Source organism: Pteropus vampyrus, unplaced genomic scaffold (genome assembly GCF_000151845.1).
Source record: "Pteropus vampyrus isolate Shadow unplaced genomic scaffold, Pvam_2.0 Scaffold19, whole genome shotgun sequence".
Taxonomy (NCBI): domain Eukaryota; kingdom Metazoa; phylum Chordata; class Mammalia; order Chiroptera; family Pteropodidae; genus Pteropus; species Pteropus vampyrus.
Genome location: NW_011888800.1, coordinates 14,028,440 through 14,047,625, shown reverse-complemented (window position 1 = coordinate 14,047,625; position 19,186 = coordinate 14,028,440). Strand labels below are relative to the sequence as shown.

Sequence of the window (19,186 nt, the reverse complement as noted above, 5' to 3'; positions counted from 1 at the left end):
GTAGGTTTTATACAGTTTCGTTTAAACTAATTTTTCTCCCTTTAAGTAACAAATTTACCTTGTTTATAGATGCCTTCCAGGATGTCAAATTTGTCAGCAACTTGTCAGGTATGTTAAATAACATAATCCAAACAATTAATGTTAGAAGTGTCAGAATACAGTGCGATAAAATTCACAGGCTGTTATATTTGAGGGTTGCTTTACTCAGACTTGGGACATTAAGGATCAGGTAAGGCTGCTTGAAACTCAAGCGAAACTACCTGAGCAGAGTTTTAAAGCTGAATGTGACTTAGTTGGGTAAAGATTGAGGGAAAAGAGAACAGGATATGAGAATGCCTGACAGTGAAAGAGATTTATGGTTCTGTCAGGAAACTGCAGAATGTAGTATGTATGATGGATATTGGAGAGATGCAAGTCTGGGAAAAATAAGTAGAGGCTAGATCATTTAAGCTCTTTGTGATTATGCCCCATAGTTTTGATTTCATAGTTTTCATGTGAAAAAGATATATGTAGGGAAGTAACATGCTCAGGCCTGCCTGCCTGCCCACCCACCCGTCCTCCTTTCTTCCTTCTATCCTTCATGTTTTGAAGAGATTGAATCGGTAGAAAAAAATAGTTTGGAAAGTTTTGGAGTAATTCTGGCCAAAAAAAAAAAAAAAAAATGAGAGCCTGAATTAATATAATGGCTGTGATGATGAAGAGAAGTAGACATATTTGAAGGGATTAATGAGATAAACTCAATATGATTGGTGAATCTGTAGAGAAAGGGAAGATTTGAGGATAGTAACTAAATTTCTTACTTAGACAACTAAGTAAATAGTAATGTTCATTAAGATCTGTTTAAAAAGCATAAGAAGAAGAGAAGTTTCCTGGTTGGTAGGCTATGAACAAAAGTACATAGAATGAGTTCATTTTAGATATATTGAATTGTTTACCATCTCTGGTCTTGTTCATTATTCCTTCTTCTAGATGGGAAGTTCCATCTGGTGTCTTTCCATTCAAGATAAAGATCTTTTATCATTTGGTATAAAGCAGATATACTGGAGATGAATTTTCTCAGTTTAGTTTATCTGAAAATATGTTAATTTTACTCTCATTTTTAAAGGATATTTTCACTGGATAGAGAATTCTGAGTTAACAATTTTCTCATTCCAGCACTTTAAAGATATCATTATATTGTCTTCTGGCTCTTGTTTCCTGTGAGAAGTCAGCTAATGTAGTTGTTCTTCTGTTTGTAATGTGGTCTTTTTTCCCTCTGGCTACTTTATTTTTTATTTTTAAAAGTTGATTTCCTTTGGCTACTTTAAAGATTGTTTTTTTCTACCTTTGGTTTTCAGCAGCAGGTCTATAATATGTCTGAGAGTGGTTTTCTTTGTACTTAACTCTGCTTGTGTAATCTGCAAGTTCATGTTTTTCATCAAATTGAGAAGTTTTCAGACATTGTTTTTTAAAATATTTTCTACACCATTCTCTCTCTTCTCTCTTGGACTTCAGTTATACATGTTAGATTGCTTGATATTTTCCACAGGTCAGGTTTTTTGTTTGTTTGTTTGTTTTTCTAATCAGTAATCACTTCATTTTTATTTTTTTCACTCGTCTAACTTGCTCCCCTCAATGTTTTTTTGTTTTCCCCTTAATTTTTTTTCCCATTTATCAAATTTGTATTGATCTGCCTTCAGGTTCATTAACCTTTATTTCTACAGTCTTTAATATGCTATTTTGCCCAGTCAGCGAACTTTTCATTTAATGCATTATATTTTTCAGTTCTAGAAATTCCATTTGATTCTTTACTGCAGTTTCCATGTCACTGCCAAGATGCCCTATCTGTATCCTTATTATCACCATCTACTTTTATTAGTCCTTGAACGTATTTATAATACCTGCGTTAAAATCTTTGTTTACTAATTACAACATCTGTGTCATTTAGGGTCTGTTTCTATTGACTTCTCTTTTCCTTGATTACAGTCCCCATTTTCTTGTATTTTTCATGTCTGGTAACATTTTATTGTGTTCTTTGAACGTTGTACATGATCCACTTTAGGAGTTTGGTACTATGTCATCTCCTTTGAAGGGTGTTCAGTTTGTTCTGACTTGTGATTAAGCTATTAGCAGATTCTTTTGCCCCATTAGGCTTGATTTTATTCTTTGATAGGGCAGCTCTATTTTTATTTTGAACTTAGGCATATGATGTGGACTTTACTCCTAAGGTATAGCCTTTTTGGGATCTTAGCTGAATGACCAAGGTGCTCAGTGATGTCTTTTCACATTGAACTAAAACTGCAGTGTCTCCTAGCCCTTTATAACTCCATTCTCAGACTCACAGCAGGTGATTTCTGCTAGATGTCACAGAGTCTTGCTTGACACAGGTACAGAGCTCAGTTTATGGCCAAGAACCCATGGTGAATTCTCATACAAGGTTGTCTCAGTCTCTGTATAACGCTATCTTTGGTACACTGCTACAAATTCCAGCTGTTTCACCAGCTTGGAATTTTGTTTTCTGCCTCCTTGCTCTGCTCAGTGACACTGCTGTTTTCTGCCAGGGCATCACCTCTATTCCAAATGGTCGAGAAATTGCCCTAGGCTGGTGCAGTCATGGAGAGAATCACCTCATATATTTCCCTCATTTCAAGGATCAAAGTCTGACGCTTCCTCTTGTTCAATGCTGAAGAAAAAATATCTTTGTTTACTTTCATCAAGATTAGCTAGAAGAACTCAAAAGATTCAGAATGTAGTCTCTCAGGGCTAAGATTTAACAAGCATGATGATATCCGTGTTGAGAAAGTTCCCTACTTTTCCAGTTCCCTGAAAATGTAGGGTGAATGGATGTTGAATTTTGTTGGTCTTTTCAGTGAGCAAGTTTTTTGTTTAATTAATTTTTCTTCATTGTTCTTCTCTTTTCTGTTTCATTGTGTTCTCTTTATTATTTCTTTCCTTGTGCTTACTACGGGTTTAATTTGCTCTTTTTAGTTTTTGCGTGGAAGTTTAGATGAGTATCGCTTGCAGTTCTTTTCTAATTTAAACTATATACTACAAATCTTTATCCTTTATATTAGGGATCCCCACCCCCCCAGGCTGCGGACCAGGTTTGGTCTGTAGCCTGTTAGGAACCAGGCCGCACAGCAGGAGGTAATCAGCAGGCAAGCGAGCAAAGCTTCATCTGTATTTGCAGCTGCTCTCCAGCACTACTAGCATCACTGCCTCAGCTCCGCCTCAGATCATCAGGCATTAGATTCTCATAGGAGCACCGGTCCCTGCCAAAAAGGTTGGGGACTGCTGCTTTATAGTACATTTTTATACTATAAAGTGTGTAAATAAATATACACTTTTATTCTAAACACTATAATTACATTCCATGTTTTGATATTATTTTTATTTTCATTTTGTTCGAAATATTTTCTGGGTTTTTTTTTGTAACTTATTGATCCTTGAGTTAATTAAAAGTGTGTCATTTAATTTCCATAAACTTGAGCATTTTCCATATGTTCATTAGTTTCAAGTTTAATTTCATTGTGTCTGAGAACATTCTTTGTATGATTTCCATCCTTTTTAGTTTATTGAGACTTATTTTATGGCTCAGAGTATGGTAATCTTGGTGAATACTTTTGTGCACTCCAGTGGAGTTTTTATTCTGTTAGGTAGATTGTTCTGTAAACATCTATTAAATCACTTTGGTTGGTGATTATAGGATTCCAGGTATTATAGGATTCCAAGTTGACAGGTGGTTTTTTGTTTTAGTACTTTAAAGGTGCTGTTCCAGTGAATTTTTGGCTTGCATAGTTTTGGACAAGGTGTCTCCTGTCATTCTTATCTTTGTTCTTCTGTACACAATGACATTTGTATTCTGGCTTCTTTTAAGATTTTATCACTGGCTTTCACTAGTCCCTTCAAGCTGGTTTTGCTTAGTTCTTATTGAACTGCTCAGATCTGTCAATCAAATAGTTTTCAAATTTTTATCTCCACTCCCTCCTTTCTGGGTCTTGAATTACATTTGTGTTGAGCTATTGATATTGTTCTACAGGTCACTAATCTTCTTATTCCTTTTGTTCCTCCCAGTATTTTTACTCACTGTTTCATTTTGGATAGATTTGATTGCTATGTCTTCAAGTTACTGTTTTTTGTTTTTTTTGTTTTTTGTTTTGTAGTATCTAATATGTTCTCAATCTCACCCTATGACAGTTTCATTTCAGATATTGTATTATCTTTAGATGTTCTAGTTAGGCTTTTGTTGTTGTTATTGTTGTTAAGTTCTTATACTTTGTGAGGCACTTGCAGTCCAGGTCTAATTTAGCTTTTCTGTATAGGTATTACTCTTCTGAGGACCCTTTTGTAGGCCTTACATATTATGAGATCTCTCCATTCTGGATGGTGGAAACACCAACTGTTCCCTGCTCTTTATGAACTTCAGGAATTATATGGCCTACTACTCTCTAATAGTCCTTACCAAATATTTGGGTAGTTTATTCTTATTCATGCTTAAGGAGACCGTCCTGCATATATCTGGAACTCTTTCTCTCTCTGTAGCTCTCTCCTCTTTTTGTTTTCTGCCCCACAAATTCTAGCTCTCTTGGTTTCTATAAACTCTTGTATGATTTTTTATCAAATCACTGAGACTGCCCAGCTTTTTTGGACTCTCACTTCCTACGTAGTCCAGTAAGTGCTTCTAAATAGAATGCAAATTTTTGTTCCACCTCAGTCCACTGTTGTAGTCACTGCATAGATTAGTTTGCATTTTCTTGAATCTGTCTGTATGGAATTAGATATGTACTTTTTTGGTGGCATCTGTCTTCTTTCATTCAGAATGATGATTCTGAGATTCATTCATATTGTTATGTTTATTAGTGGTTCATTCCCTTATATTGTTCAATACTATCCTATTATATAGCTATACTATATTTTGTAGATGCCCATACTAAATTTAGATGACTATATCATCGAATACTAACATATTTATACTATTTCAGTTCTGTAGTGAAAGTTTTCATTTATTGATATTGTAAAATCAATATTTTTATACTTTTTATTGGTTCATTCATTTTAATTCTGTTTTTCATTGACTAGTTTTTGATGGGTCTTTTTAAACATTTGTTTTTTTCTTTAGGTGTTTTTGTGGTCGCTTGGTCAAGCAACATGCTTGTTTTACTGCAAGTCTTGCCATGAAATACTCAGATGTGAAATTGGGTGACCATTTAAATCAGTCATTAGAAGAATGGTCTGTGGAAAAGCATACAGAACAGAGCCCAACAGATGCTTATGGAGTCATAAATTTTCAAGGGGGTTCACATTCCTACAGAGCTAAGGTATGTCACATATTTGAGTTTTTACTTCATTTATCTTGTTATCTAAGTAATTTATTACTGACAATTTATGTAACATGATGATGTCAGAAAATTACTCTCAATCTTTTTTTTATGTATTTTGAAGTTCTTTGTATAACTGCATGCAAATAGAGACTTGTTTATATCTTAGTGAAATGGACCTTTTATCATTATAAAATGTCTTTTATCTCGTCTCTTTCTGACAAGTCTGCTTTTCTCAGTAATCATATGGCTAAATTTTCTTTTACTTCTAAGCTTATGTTTAAGAGGTTTCTTTTCAAGTGGCATGTAATTCATTTTAATACTGTCTCACTTTTTCTTTGTTCCTATTTGTTTCTTTTGATTAAAATTTTTCATTATTTACCTCCTTCCTTATTAGCATATTATTTATACATTCTTTTTCTGTTCTTTAATCTTATAATAAACACTGTAAATTACATTTTAAACTTGTTATATTATGAATTAAGTACTTTTACTACTTCCTGGACAATGCAATAACCTTTAGAATACTTGTAACTGCATTTATTTCTCTCATCACTTATGTGCTTTTGTTGGCATGAATTATATTTCTTTCTGTATTTAAACCCCCAAAACATTATTAATCATTTAGATTTACCAACATTTTACCCCTTATGTTGTTCAGCCTACCTCTCTGCCTTGATAGGAAAAGAGGTGGTGGGCCCATCTCTTCAAGTTCTCCTATTCTCCTGGATCCTGATCCCTCAGGTTCTCACTGCTTTGGTACCTCTCTCATGCCTTAAAACAGATGTTATTTATCTGTTTTCTAAGTTTCTCTAGCTTCCAGGGGCAGAGTTAGTCCTAAACAACCTAGTTCATCATTGTGAGAAGTGGAATTCCTCATTTATTTCTAATAGTCTTTTTTTGTTTTAATTTAATTTTGCCCTGTTTTCCAAATACTACTTTTGTACCCAAGTATAGCAATGAGTTAAAACTAATGCAGAAAGACTTAGTGTAGAACAGGTCTCATTCAGAGCATTCTTAAGGGATTCTGGAGTAAAATTTATTTATTAATTTCAGTAATTTGTGGGTCAAATCCAGTTACTTCCAGTGAGAAAAACAACCATCCATATTAAAAATATCTTCATTATTTTACTACACAGTCCAAGTTCTATTATAAATAGACTGTATCATTAACAGAACTTTCAAACAGATAATTTAGTATTTGCTTCTCTTTAATAGCAAGAGTTGTAGAAGCCTCCATATATATATATATATCTATATATATATTTTTTACCATTCTTCTCTCTTTTTCCTTTTTCTCATCATTGTAGGTAGCCTTAATACTTCATATTCACTGCATACTCATAGTTGAACAAGCTAATAAATACTGTGGATAAATTTATAAATTGTATGAATGGTAATTGAGTTTATATAAGCAGAAAGAGTAATATATTTATGTCTTAATTTTAAGGTTTAAAAATTAGAGTGTCACTACTTCCAGAATGATTATCCAACTTTAAAATCATCTATTGTTGCTTATTCCTAGGAGTATAAATATATTAAAAGTAGCCTATGAAATCTATTTTGTAATAATCTAATTCAAATAGAAGTTTTCTAAAGCTGTATAACATTGCATTACGAAACCTATGACCGTATTCGATTATTTTTTCTTTTTAAACATCCTTTTTAGTATGTCAGACTATCATATGACACCAAAACTGAGGTCATTCTACAACTTCTGCTTAAAGAATGGCAGATGGAATTGCCCAAACTTGTTATCTCTGTACATGGGGGCATGCAAAAATTTGAGCTTCACCCACGAATCAAGCAGTTGCTTGGAAAAGGTCTTGTTAAAGCTGCAGTTACAACTGGAGCCTGGATTTTAACTGGAGGAGTAAACACAGGTAATGTGACGATTACGCCTATTTTATTTAATGCATTTGTTGATTTTTTATAATATCAATTAGATATTTGAAATAATAGTCAACATTGAAAATAAATATATTTAGTTGTTCTGTTAAATAATCTGTAGTTCCTAGGTATAGATGGTAACTATAAATGTATTTAGTTTTCATTTAGTCTTTTTAAAAAAATGACGCACTTTAGAGCAGAGGATGGCAAACTGTGGTACTAAATCCAGCCCACTCCTTGTTTTTGTAAATAAAAGTTTATTGGAACGCAGCCTCACTCATTTGTTTTTGTATTATTTATGGCTATTTTTGTGCTACAAGAGCAAAAGTGAATAATTGTGACAGAAGCTGGGTGTCCTACAAAGCCTAAAATATTTATTATTTGGCTCTTTACAAAAAAGGTTGCTGATCCCTACTATAGAGCAAAGTATTATTCCTGTCACTTTCTGGCTACTGGTAAATTGATAGAAGAATGGCAATCTATTACCTAGGCATTGGCGAGAAATAGCTTTCAAAATGAATTTTTAATATACTATAATCTTTCATTCCAAGTCTTCTCTATCACATATACAGGTTAGATATAAGATAGCCAAATTACTTTAATATCCAAAGTAAAACAATTATTACTTAAATTAGCTTGCAAATATCTAATTCATTACCAACAACTTTTTTGAACCTCATTGTATATCAGGCATTCTTCTGGCTGCTAAAAATACATCATTCCACAAAACAAATATTTACCTTTATGGAATTTATATTCCAATGGAGGAGATGGAGACAACAAACAGATAACTACATAATGTATAATATGTTAGATAGTAAGTGCTGTGGAGACACACGAAATAATAGAGTTGGGATGGTGGAGAGAGCTTCACTGATAAGGTGACATTTGAGTAGAGATGGCAGAAAATAAGGGAGCAAGATAAGAATAATGTGGGGCAGAGCATTTAAAGAAGAAGGAACAACTTGTGTGTTGAGAGAATAGTAAGAAGGGTTCAGTGTAGCTTGAGTGCAATGAGCAAGGAATATTAAGTGATGAGGTCAGAAAGTTATGGGTATTTGATGATGGCTAGGATGGGGTGGTGTGAATAGCAAGGACAGTAGATCATTATATAAGGCATTGTACTCCACTTTAAGTACTTTGGCTTTTACTCTGAACGAGAAGGGATGGTTTTAAGCAAAGAGTTGACAAAAGCAAATATCATTTGGATGATTTGAAAATAGACTTAATAGACAAGACAGCGGTTGGAAGACCAGTGAAGATGCGACTTCCATATCCAAGTGTAAAATGAGATCTAATGCATTATAAAATCAAAGAGAGTGACACATGGATTTCCTAGGGCTGCCATAGCAAAACACCACAGATTGGGGTAACTCGAACAAAAGAAATTTATTTTCCCATTTGTGTAGGTCCAAGATCAAGGTATTAGCAGGTTTGATTCTTCTCTTCTTGGCTTGCAGATGGCCACCTTCTTATTGTATCCTCTTGTGGCCTTTCTTCTGTACATGTGCATCTCTAGAGTCTCTCTTTGTGTCCAAATTTCTTGTTATAAGCACACTCGTCAGATGGGATTAGGGCCCACTCTAACAGCCTCATTTTAACGTGATAACATCTCTAAAGGACCTGTTTCCAAATTCGATAACATTCTGAGATATTGGCATTAGGATTTCAACATAGGAATTTGGAGGGTAGTGTACAGATCAGTTCATAACAAGTGATAATTAAGAGTTATATGCTCTTTTGAATTGTCTTTTCTACTATTCTTCCAGTTTTTGATTCAGCTAGACAACTTTTGTAGTTGTTTGGGGGGGTGTGTGTGTGTGTGTATGTGCGCGTGTGCGTTGCTTATAGTCCTGAGTCATACTCTTATTTTTTTTATAAATGATGGGTAGAGCAATAACAAAAACTACAGTACTTACATGAGGAATCTAAGAGAAGACTAGGCATAACAACATGATAAAAGTTAGTTTTATGTGTGTTTCAGGCAGTTGTAATAATTTGACATTGTGGAATTTTTTTTTTTTTTTTCTTTTTGGTCCTTGCGTTTTCTTTTGTAAGTTTGTCATTTGGACCTTTTTTTGGCTATTATCTTGTATGTATAAAGAAAAATATCACATTGTAATGTTACAGATTGAGCACAGGATTTTTCTTAATTAACACAGTAAATATTTTCAAATAAAGTGAATTAAATTTTGTATGAACAGGTGTGGCCAAACATGTTGGCGATGCCCTCAAAGAACATGCTTCCAGATCATCTCGGAAGATTTGCACTATTGGAATAGCTCCATGGGGTGTGATTGAAAACAGAAATGATCTTGTCGGGAGAGATGTAAGAATGGTTTTAAAAATTCTTATATTTGAACTTATGTGTAACAAAATAAGAGCAAGAATAGAAGTCAATTTAAAATATTCGTGAACAAACCATACTTTTCAAATTACCTTTAAAAAGCATTTCCCTAAGGTTTTCTTCTGATCTTTTGAAAATGCACTCATAGATATAAATGTCATTATTATGTTAGTGCATTTTGGTTTCTGCCTTTTTTGTGTAACTATTTCACACCTTTTCCATATCATGCCAGTCTTTGTAATGAAATTTTTAAAGACTAAATGACGTTAAGAATTAATTTTATTGTCCCTAAGAGTAGTAATCGAATGCTATTCATTTTTTATTTGAATAGATTAAAGATATGTGAATGAGTTATAGATACTTATCAAGTGACTATTAAAAAGGAATTAATTATAATCCCTTTCAAGTGCAGTTAAATTTCTAATATCAATTTTAAAGATTCTGTTTATTGCTAGATAAATAGCAATATGACATTCAATTGCTTTTATTCAGTGTCCTTTACATATTGCTCTTTATTCACTAATAACTCAATAGTTTCTTCATATTATTTATTTACTTATTTGCTGCTGCTTTTTTTGCATGTGGTAATGAAATATTATTATATTCTGCAGTAAGAGTAAAAATATATTTGTATCGTTCAACCCATATTGATTAATCTTCAACTGCTTAAAAGCTTGTGCTTTTGGGTACATTCTTTGACATTTTTTATTTGTTGCTATAAGTAAATGGAATTTTATCTGTACTTGTCTTTACAGATTATTTCAAAGTTTATTTTTACTTTACACTGTATTTAATCCTTCCCACTAACTCTTAATATTTGACATTGTTTAGGTGGTTGCTCCTTATCAAACCTTATTGAACCCTCTGAGCAAATTGAATGTTCTGAATAATCTGCATTCCCATTTCATACTGGTGGACGATGGCACTGTTGGAAAGTATGGGGCAGAAGTCAGACTGAGAAGAGAACTTGAAAAAACTATTAATCAGCAAAGAATTCATGCTAGTAAGGGAATTTATAAATTTGTTACTGTTGAAATTACTCTGGCCTATATTAATTGTCAGCAACATACTTAAATGGTAGAATATTCTTTGAAGTGCTCATTTCCTGATGTAGCAAGATAACATACAAAACAACCAAGAGTCACTGACTTTAGGCAAAATAAGAAGACCTAGGAAAAGAAGTCTGAGGCCAAATAGGGTATTCAGATATCAAGACCAAAGCCATAGAGGTTTATTGGGAGCTCTGTTGCTCTTGTAACCCCATTGCAGCCCAAAGAATTCAGAAATATTCTTAATCTATGATATATTCTAATATATGACTTTGATATTCAAGATTGAAGAATAAAAGAGGGAAAAAATGCTTTATTGCAAAGTAATAATCACCTTGCTTAAAGTTTATAACCTGTGAATCACTCTTTGGTTGTTGTGTATTAAAAGCTGGTATTCTTGATACTGGTCTTTCCACCCATGGTCAAACTTTCTGGTTCAACACCTAGATTTTTATTTCAAAAAGAATACATTTTATAATCTTAGAACACCAAGAAGGTGAACTCTATGACAGTTTTGAAATAGAAATTCAAAATTATAGAACAGTGCATTCAGATTATGATGGAATCATAGCATCTCTTAAAAATTAGGACTGTAGAAGTTCAACTTGCACAATATTAAAAAGCAAGCTAAAAGCTAAAAAAAATTGGTGTTATGAATTTCTTATCAAGAGTTGACTTAGTGAAATAAACAAAGTAACTTTGCTTTTCAATAAATATATAAATTCTAGTGTATATCTAATTATATATTAGATTTTCTAATTTTGTCATTTAGAACAGACTTTAAGTCAATGAAAAAGTAATTTATTCAATATTTATGTCAGACTGGTATGTTGAGTGCTTCAAATGAACTCAACAGCAGTTTTATAAGAAATTATATTTCGACTTTCTGTTGTTGTATTTGATTGGGTAAAAAATAATATTAAGTTACTAAATTTTGCCTAATATTTTAATCTTTTATTTTTTTTAGGAATTGGTCAAGGTGTTCCTGTGGTGGCTCTCATATTTGAGGGTGGGCCAAATGTTATCCTCACAGTTCTAGAATACCTTCAGGAAAGTCCTCCTGTTCCAGTTGTCATATGTGAAGGAACAGGCAGAGCTGCAGATCTACTAGCATATATTCATAAACAAACAGAAGAAGGAGGGTAAGTGTATAATTACAACAAATTTTTACTAACTTTATGTAAAAAGGCTTGACGTTTTTGGAATATTAGATTCATTTCAGTGTATCTTTTGACCCAGTAGTTCCATTTCTGAAAATTGTTCCTGCAGATGTTCTTGTACATATATGAAATAACGTACATATAAAGTTACTTCTTATAGTGTTGTTTGTAATAGCAAAAGATTGGAACAAAATAGAACATATATCAAAGGGACTAGATAAATAAATTATGGTCTATCTGCAATGGAATAGTTTTAGCTGAGTAGGGTTGGTATCTGTGTCCTAGATTTGGGAAGATTACCAAAATATGTACATATAAAAAGGAAGATGTAGAGTATATTGTACCACCTTTTATGTAGGAAAAAAGAGGGAATAACTTTTATATATAGAAAGAGATCCTGGAAAGTTGTTAGGCTAATAGTGTTTCTCGAAAGCATTTGAAATGGAACTGGGCAGATGGAAGACAGTAGGAAGGAGACTTTCATGTTTTAGATTATTTTATATCATTATATCTTTTGTGCCATGTAAATATAATACCTGTTGAAAAAAAAATGCCAATGTGCCCATGACATCTTGGTGAGATATTGCTTTATACACAATAATGTCTTAAAATTATCTTTATACAATATCTTATAAAATGTGAGTGCTGATATTGCAACTCATGCCATGTAATAATGTTCAGAGTAAGCCAAAGAAAAATCAGTCCTTTCAATTTTTACCCCTTATGACTTATCATGGGAGTCTCATGAAGGAGAAGATTTTACTGAGGGTCAAGTATTTAATATTAATATAGGATCCACCTGTACTTCATATCAGATTCTACAAATAATGGAAATTGAAATCAGTGAATTAAATTCTGTCACATCTTACTCTAGGAATCTTCCTGATGCAGCAGAACCTGATATTATTTCAACCATCAAAAAAACATTTAACTTTGGCCAGAGTGAAGCATTTCATTTATTTCAAACACTGATGGAGTGCATGAAAAGAAAAGAGCTTGTAAGTAGGTTTTAGCAGAGAAAGCCTTTTTATTTTATTCAAAGTACACTCTAAATTGGTGAAAAACTTGTTTTTTAACTTGAATTTAAAATTTTAAATCTTTTTTAACCATGTGAAGATGTCACTGTTTTGTTCAAACTGAGAGATACCAAGGAGAAAGATCATAGTTTTTATACATTGAGACATATATTTGCACTTCTATTTTAGAAAAAGTTTTATAATTTGGCCTCAACAGATTATGTCCAGGGTCAAGGAAGAGTGCTAAATAGTTGTATGTTTTCCAAAATATACTTAGGAAAAAAAATGTTTTACTCTGAGCAAGTGATCAGATTAAATTACAGATAAGTGCTGCTTAATTTCAGTCCTCTAAACATGGTGTTAAGTTTTTAGAGATAAAATTTTTTAGCAACTCTCCAACTAAGTGGATAATCTCTTTTTTTATATACTGCGAAATAAAGTTAGTTGAAAAATTTGTGCTGAGGTTAGTACAGTAGTCTTTTACTTTATGAAAAAGGTTATTAAATAAAAAATTCTCAAATGATGTTACATTTCAAACAATTTAAAGAAATTTTCAATAAAATTTCTCATCAAGGACACATATAATTATTTGAGTTGAGAAATTGTTCACTCTGTAGAAAGGACAGCAGGATTTTCTCAGACAAGTAAATCCATAGCCTCAGCCCATAAGTAAGTTACTCAGTAGTAAAGGATATAACAGAGGTCAAAAAATGAATATAATATGAAACCAAACATTTTGAGTGTACTTATAATTTTATTTGGTAAATGATACAGAGTCTTTTAATATTATATTTTTTGGTTTCTTTTTTCTGAACAAGAAATAAAACCCTCCAAAACTATATCTCTCACGTTGTTCGATGTTACTTTCTATTTTATGTGTCTTATGCCTTAGCTTTTAAAATGTAATGGCATAATATTATGAATTAATCTTTAAATAGATTACTGTTTTCCACATTGGATCAGATGAACATCAAGATATAGATGTAGCAATACTTACTGCACTGCTTAAAGGTAAGACTTAAACATTTTTTTATTTGTAAGATCTTTTATATCCTATATATCTAAGACAGGACTTTTTAATTTAGCAAAGTAAGAACAAATTTTTCAGTAATTTTTATTTGCGAAAGACACATTTAACCTTTGACAATACATTAGCTTTTATTTTTATCTTGTAGAATGTTTTTTAAAATTTATAGCAGGATTTATGCTACTAGACTCATTTAATTATCCTGTTAAGATTATGTCACATTTTCAATTGGCGGAAAAATAAGTGCTTAAAGATAATAAGATATTAGTTGATAGAAATTCAGGATAGTGTTCTGAAATATGCTGTTTTCATTCTGAAGGGCAATTGGAAAGAAAACCAGAAGTATCTTCTAGGACAGAGGTGTGAATGTAAATCATGTTGAATTATTTTCCTCTCGTTATCTTGCCAAAAACATCCACCTGATGTAACAAACAGGATTGCAGTGAAAAATCATTTAAAAAATTATAACCTAAAATGGTGTCCCATCTGAGTATCTAAAAGACCCAAGTACGCAGTGAGGTGGCAGGAGCAAAGCAAGAGGGCATTTGTTGTCATTCACAAGAATTTTCTAAATATTAGGCCACAATAAATTGCTAATAGATCAGATATTTAAAAAATACTATAATAAAGTATAAGATAATCTATACATCATCTTGGGAACAACAGATCATAAGTAATAGGATACCCAGAAACCATTAAGGGAAAGATTTATAAATGGGATTGCATAAAAATAAAAAGAGAGTACCAAATATTTGGCATATACTTTTTGTGTTTTAGTGGTATATTTATCTCATTTTATCCTTACAGTAGTCTTAAGAGGAAGACTTATTTTTCTTTATAGATGAAGAAACTAAGGAACAAGAATGTGGAGAGATCACAGAGAGCTGTTATTAATAATGAAAAAGATGAATACCTCAGGGAAAAATGAGTCAGAATTTATGTAAAAGATATTAGCAGAATATCTTTTACATAGGTAGGGGAAAATCTGGAAAGATAGTGTTATAATTTTTAAATAGCACATTTTTTTAAAAAGAAGCTTTATTTTTCTAGTGGATATTCTTATACCTCTGATAGATGTTATAACCTTTTTGGAATATATTTTGGCAGTATATCAAAGCTTTAAAATATATATCCTTCTTCCTACAATTTGGCTTCATCCTATGTAAATCACCAAATTACACAAAAATATACTCACCAAAAAATTCAAATAACCTGAATGTTCACTAGTTAGAATATTTGTTGAATAAATTTTAGTTACCTTTAAAAGGTAGTGTATATAAGGTAAATCTATGTACTGTTGTGGAAAACTAATGTATGATATTAAGATACATAAAATAGGCTGCTGAATACTTTGTATAGTATGATCCACTTTTGCATAAATAATTAAAAGCATACATACGTATTTAAACATCCACCAAAAAGCATCTGTAAGGATATTTTTCATAATCTTAACAGTGAATACTGTCTCTGTGATAGAAATAGGTCATCTTTGTTTTCTTCTCTTTGTTCTACATTCTGAATTGTTTGCAATGTGAGGCTTTTCTATAGTTGGAAAATAAAAGTCCTCAATCCTGGGAGTAACTTTATCTCTCTGAGGCAGACTACCTCTGAACAGTGGCTGATGTCAGCTGTGTAAGTTAGTTAAAAGGAGTGGGGAGAATCCATAAGTGTTCACATTTTAATGGAGATAAATTAATTGAACTTGTCAACTTTTCTCTCTTCAATTAGGTACTAATGCATCTGCATTTGACCAGCTCATCCTTACGCTGGCATGGGATAGAGTTGACATTGCCAAAAATCATGTATTTGTTTATGGACAACAGTGGCTGGTATGTAAAATAATCTGTATACACAATGTAATTTAAGTAATAGTGAAGTGTTTGTCGGAACTGTATTCAAATTGACATTTTACCTGTCACGTGCAGAATTTACCAAAGTGCAAAATTAGTTTACCTAAACATTTCTACAACAAGCAAATCTATTTAGAATTTAATAAGTCCTGTTTGCCTCTTGATAAAAGTTTGTTTTTTATAGGGTAAAAATCTCTAAAGTTCCTAGAACTGAAATAATGCTTATGCATCTTATTATGTTCATCAGGGAAATCGGCCAGCAATTTTCTTTTCCTGTGGCGTACTTGTCTGGTTTTGGTATCAGGATAATGCTGCCCTCATAAAATGAGTTTGGAAGAGTTCCCTCCTCTTCTCTTCTTTGAAAACATTTGAGAATTAATTCTTTGAATGTTCGGTAGAATACATCAATGAATCCATCTGCTCCTGGACTTTTGTTTATTGGGAGGATAATTTTTCATACTAGTCTCTTAATGACCCTTCGTATTTCTGTGGTGGTGTTACTTCTCTATCATTTCTGATTTTGAGTCCTGTCTGTTTTTCTTGGTAAGTCTATTTTTTTTCTTGGTTTGCCAATTTTGTTTCTTTTTTTTAAAGAACCAACTCTTAGTTTCATTGATTTTTCTTTATTAAAGTCTTTTTAGTCTCAGTTTCATTTATTTCTGCTCTAATCTTTGTTACTTTATCCCTTCTACTCACTTTGGGTTCTGTTTGTTCTTTTTCTAGTTCCTTGAGAGGTAAAGTTACATTGGTTAAGATTTTTCTTGTTTCTTGAGGTAGGCATTTATTGATGTGAACTTCCCTCTTAGAACTGCTTTTGCTGCATTCCACAAATTTTGGTATATTTCCATTTTTGTCTGAGGTATTTTCTGACTTCCTTTTTAATTTCTTCTTCTACCCATTTGTTGTTCAGTAGCATGTTATTTAATCTACATATTTGTGAGTTTTCCATTTTTCTGCATGTTATTAATTTCTAGTTTCACACAATTGTAGTCAGAAAAGATGCTTGATATTATTTCATTCCTTTTAACTTTATTAAGACTTGTTTTGTGGCCGGGAAAATGTACCATGTACACGTGAGAAAAATGTGTATTCCATGGCTTTTGGATGGAATATTTTGTATATACCTGTTAATTCTGTCTGACCTTAGGTGTCATTTAAAACAGATGTTTCCTTATTTGTTTTTTATCTGGATAATCTCTCCATTAATGTGAGGTAGTAAAGTCCCTTATTATTATTGTATTGCTTTTTCTCCCTTTAGATCTATTAATATTTGCTTTACATATTTAGAAGCTCCTATGTAGGGTACATAAATATTTACAAATTTATATCCTCTTGTTGGATCAAGTGCTTTATCATTGTGTACTGCCCAACTTTGTCTCCTGTTACAGTCTTCATTTAAAAGTCTATTTCGCCTGATATAAGTATAGCTACTCCAGGTTTCTTTTGATCTCCACTTGCATGGAATATCTTTTTCCATCCCTTCACTTTTAGTCTGTGTGTGTATCTTTATGCCTAAAGTGAATCTCTGATAAGCAGCATATAGATAGATCTTGTTTTTTTAACCTGTTTAGCAACCTATGTCTTTTGATTGGAGCATTTAGGCCATTTACATTTAAAGTAATTATTGATAGGTATGATAACCATTTTGTTAATTGTTTTCTGGCTGTTTTTGTAATTGTTCTTTCTTGCTCTCTTCCTTTGTGATTTGACAATTTTCTTTAGTGATATACTTATATTTCTTCCTCTTTATCTTTTGTCTATTTACTATGGGTTTTTGTTTTGTGTTTACCATGAGGCTTACATATATGATAGCTTATATTTATAAGTCTATTTTAAGTTGATAATAAAGCTCAACATTTTTACTCTCGTCACCATAATTGTTTTCGATGTCACATTTTAGAGCTTTTTATCTTGTGTATCCCTCAACTAATTATTAAAATCACAGTTAATTGGACTACTTTTGTCTTTTAACCTTCATACTAGCTTTCTGTGATTAATCCACTATCTTTACTATATATTTACATTTCCAGAGAGATTTATTCTTTCATATATTTTCTTGTTACTAATTAACATCCTTTTCAGTTTAAAGTAATCCCTTTAACGTTTCGTGGAAGGTGGGGAGTTTCCTTGTATGTAACAAGTAATTTTTCTCTTGCTACTTTTAATATTCTCTCCTTATCTTTAACTTTTGACAATTTAATTATGTGTCTTGGTATGACTTCTTTTGGATTCATCTTATTTGGAACTTTCTGGTTCTGGATGTCTGTTTCCTTCCCCTGGTTAGGGAAGTTTTCAGCTATTATTTCCACAAATAATATTTTTGCCCCTTTCTCTCTCTCTTCTCCTTGTTGGAGCCCTATAATAGAATGTTAGTTTTTGATGTTGTCCCATTAGTGCATTAAGCTGTCTACACTGTTTTTCTTTTCTTTTTTTTCTTTTTGCTTCTTTAATTGGGTGAGCTCCACTGCCCTGTCTTTTGAGTTCACTGATCCTTTCTTCTGCTTCCTTTAGTCTGTTGTTGAAGCCTTTTAACGTATTTTTCAATTGTTATTGTAGTCTTCATGTCTGTGACTTCTCTTTGGCACATTCTTATTTTTCTGTCTCTTTGTTGAAATTGTCACTGTGTTCATCTGTTCATTTCCCAAGTTTAGTGAGCGACTTTATGACCATTACTTTGAACTCTTTATCAAGCAAATTACTTATCTCCATGTCATGAAGGGATTTTTTTCATGAAATTTTATCTTGTTCTTTTATTAAGAATATATTCTTTTGTTTTAGTAACTCCCAGTAGTTGAGGATGTGCCAAGACTTATCATTGTCTCTTAGGAAAGGATGTCAGCACCTACATTCAGGCTGATTGGAAGCCAGACTCTTCAGAAATAGCTTTTTAAAAATCCTCAACAACATATTAAGAAACCAAATTCAATAATACATTGAAAGATTTGTTCCAGGTATGATGCAAGGATGATTCAACATCACAAGTCAGTGTGATACACTGCATTAACAAAATGAAAGATAAAAATCCTATGATCATCACAGTACATAGAGGAAAAGCATTTAATAAATCCAATATCTATTTATGAAAAAATTCAATCAACAAGTAAATATAGAGAGAACGTATTTCAATGTAATAAAGGCAGTATGTAACAAACCCACAGGTAACGTCATACTCAGTGGTTAAAAGCTGAAAGATTTTCCTCTAAGATCAGGAACAAGACAAGAATGCCCACTCTCACCACTTTTATTCAGCATAATATTGGAAGTCCTAACCAGAGCATTTAGGGGGAAAAAAAAAAGAGAAAGAGAAAGAAAGAAATAAAAGATATTTAAAGTGGAAAGGAAGTAGTAAAATTGTCATTGTTTGCAGATGACATGATATTATGTGTGGAAAATGTTAAAGACTCCATCAAGAAAATTAGAACTAATAAATTTAGCAGAGTTGTAGGATACAGATCAATACCCCAAAGTCTGTCATGTTTCTATACACTAATAATGAACTATCAGAAAGAGAAATTAAGAAAATCGTATTTACAATTGCATTAAAAAGAAT

The 19,186-nt window shown here is 32.2% G+C and overlaps 1 protein-coding gene across 2 annotated transcripts in view; it reads left to right on the top strand.

Moving 5' to 3' along the window:
- TRPM7 (transient receptor potential cation channel subfamily M member 7) overlaps positions 1–19,186 on the top strand; it is a 101,823-nt gene that overhangs the window by 19,251 nt on the left and 63,386 nt on the right. For both annotated transcript variants that reach the window (XM_023527845.1, XM_011355104.2), the window contains exons 3-11: positions 70–108; positions 5,099–5,297; positions 6,967–7,180; positions 9,392–9,516; positions 10,366–10,537; positions 11,551–11,725; positions 12,618–12,741; positions 13,698–13,770; positions 15,515–15,615. In XM_023527845.1, the coding sequence (XP_023383613.1) occupies positions 70–108; positions 5,099–5,297; positions 6,967–7,180; positions 9,392–9,516; positions 10,366–10,537; positions 11,551–11,725; positions 12,618–12,741; positions 13,698–13,770; positions 15,515–15,615 (1,222 nt within the window). The remainder of the gene's footprint in view (positions 1–69; positions 109–5,098; positions 5,298–6,966; positions 7,181–9,391; positions 9,517–10,365; positions 10,538–11,550; positions 11,726–12,617; positions 12,742–13,697; positions 13,771–15,514; positions 15,616–19,186) is intronic.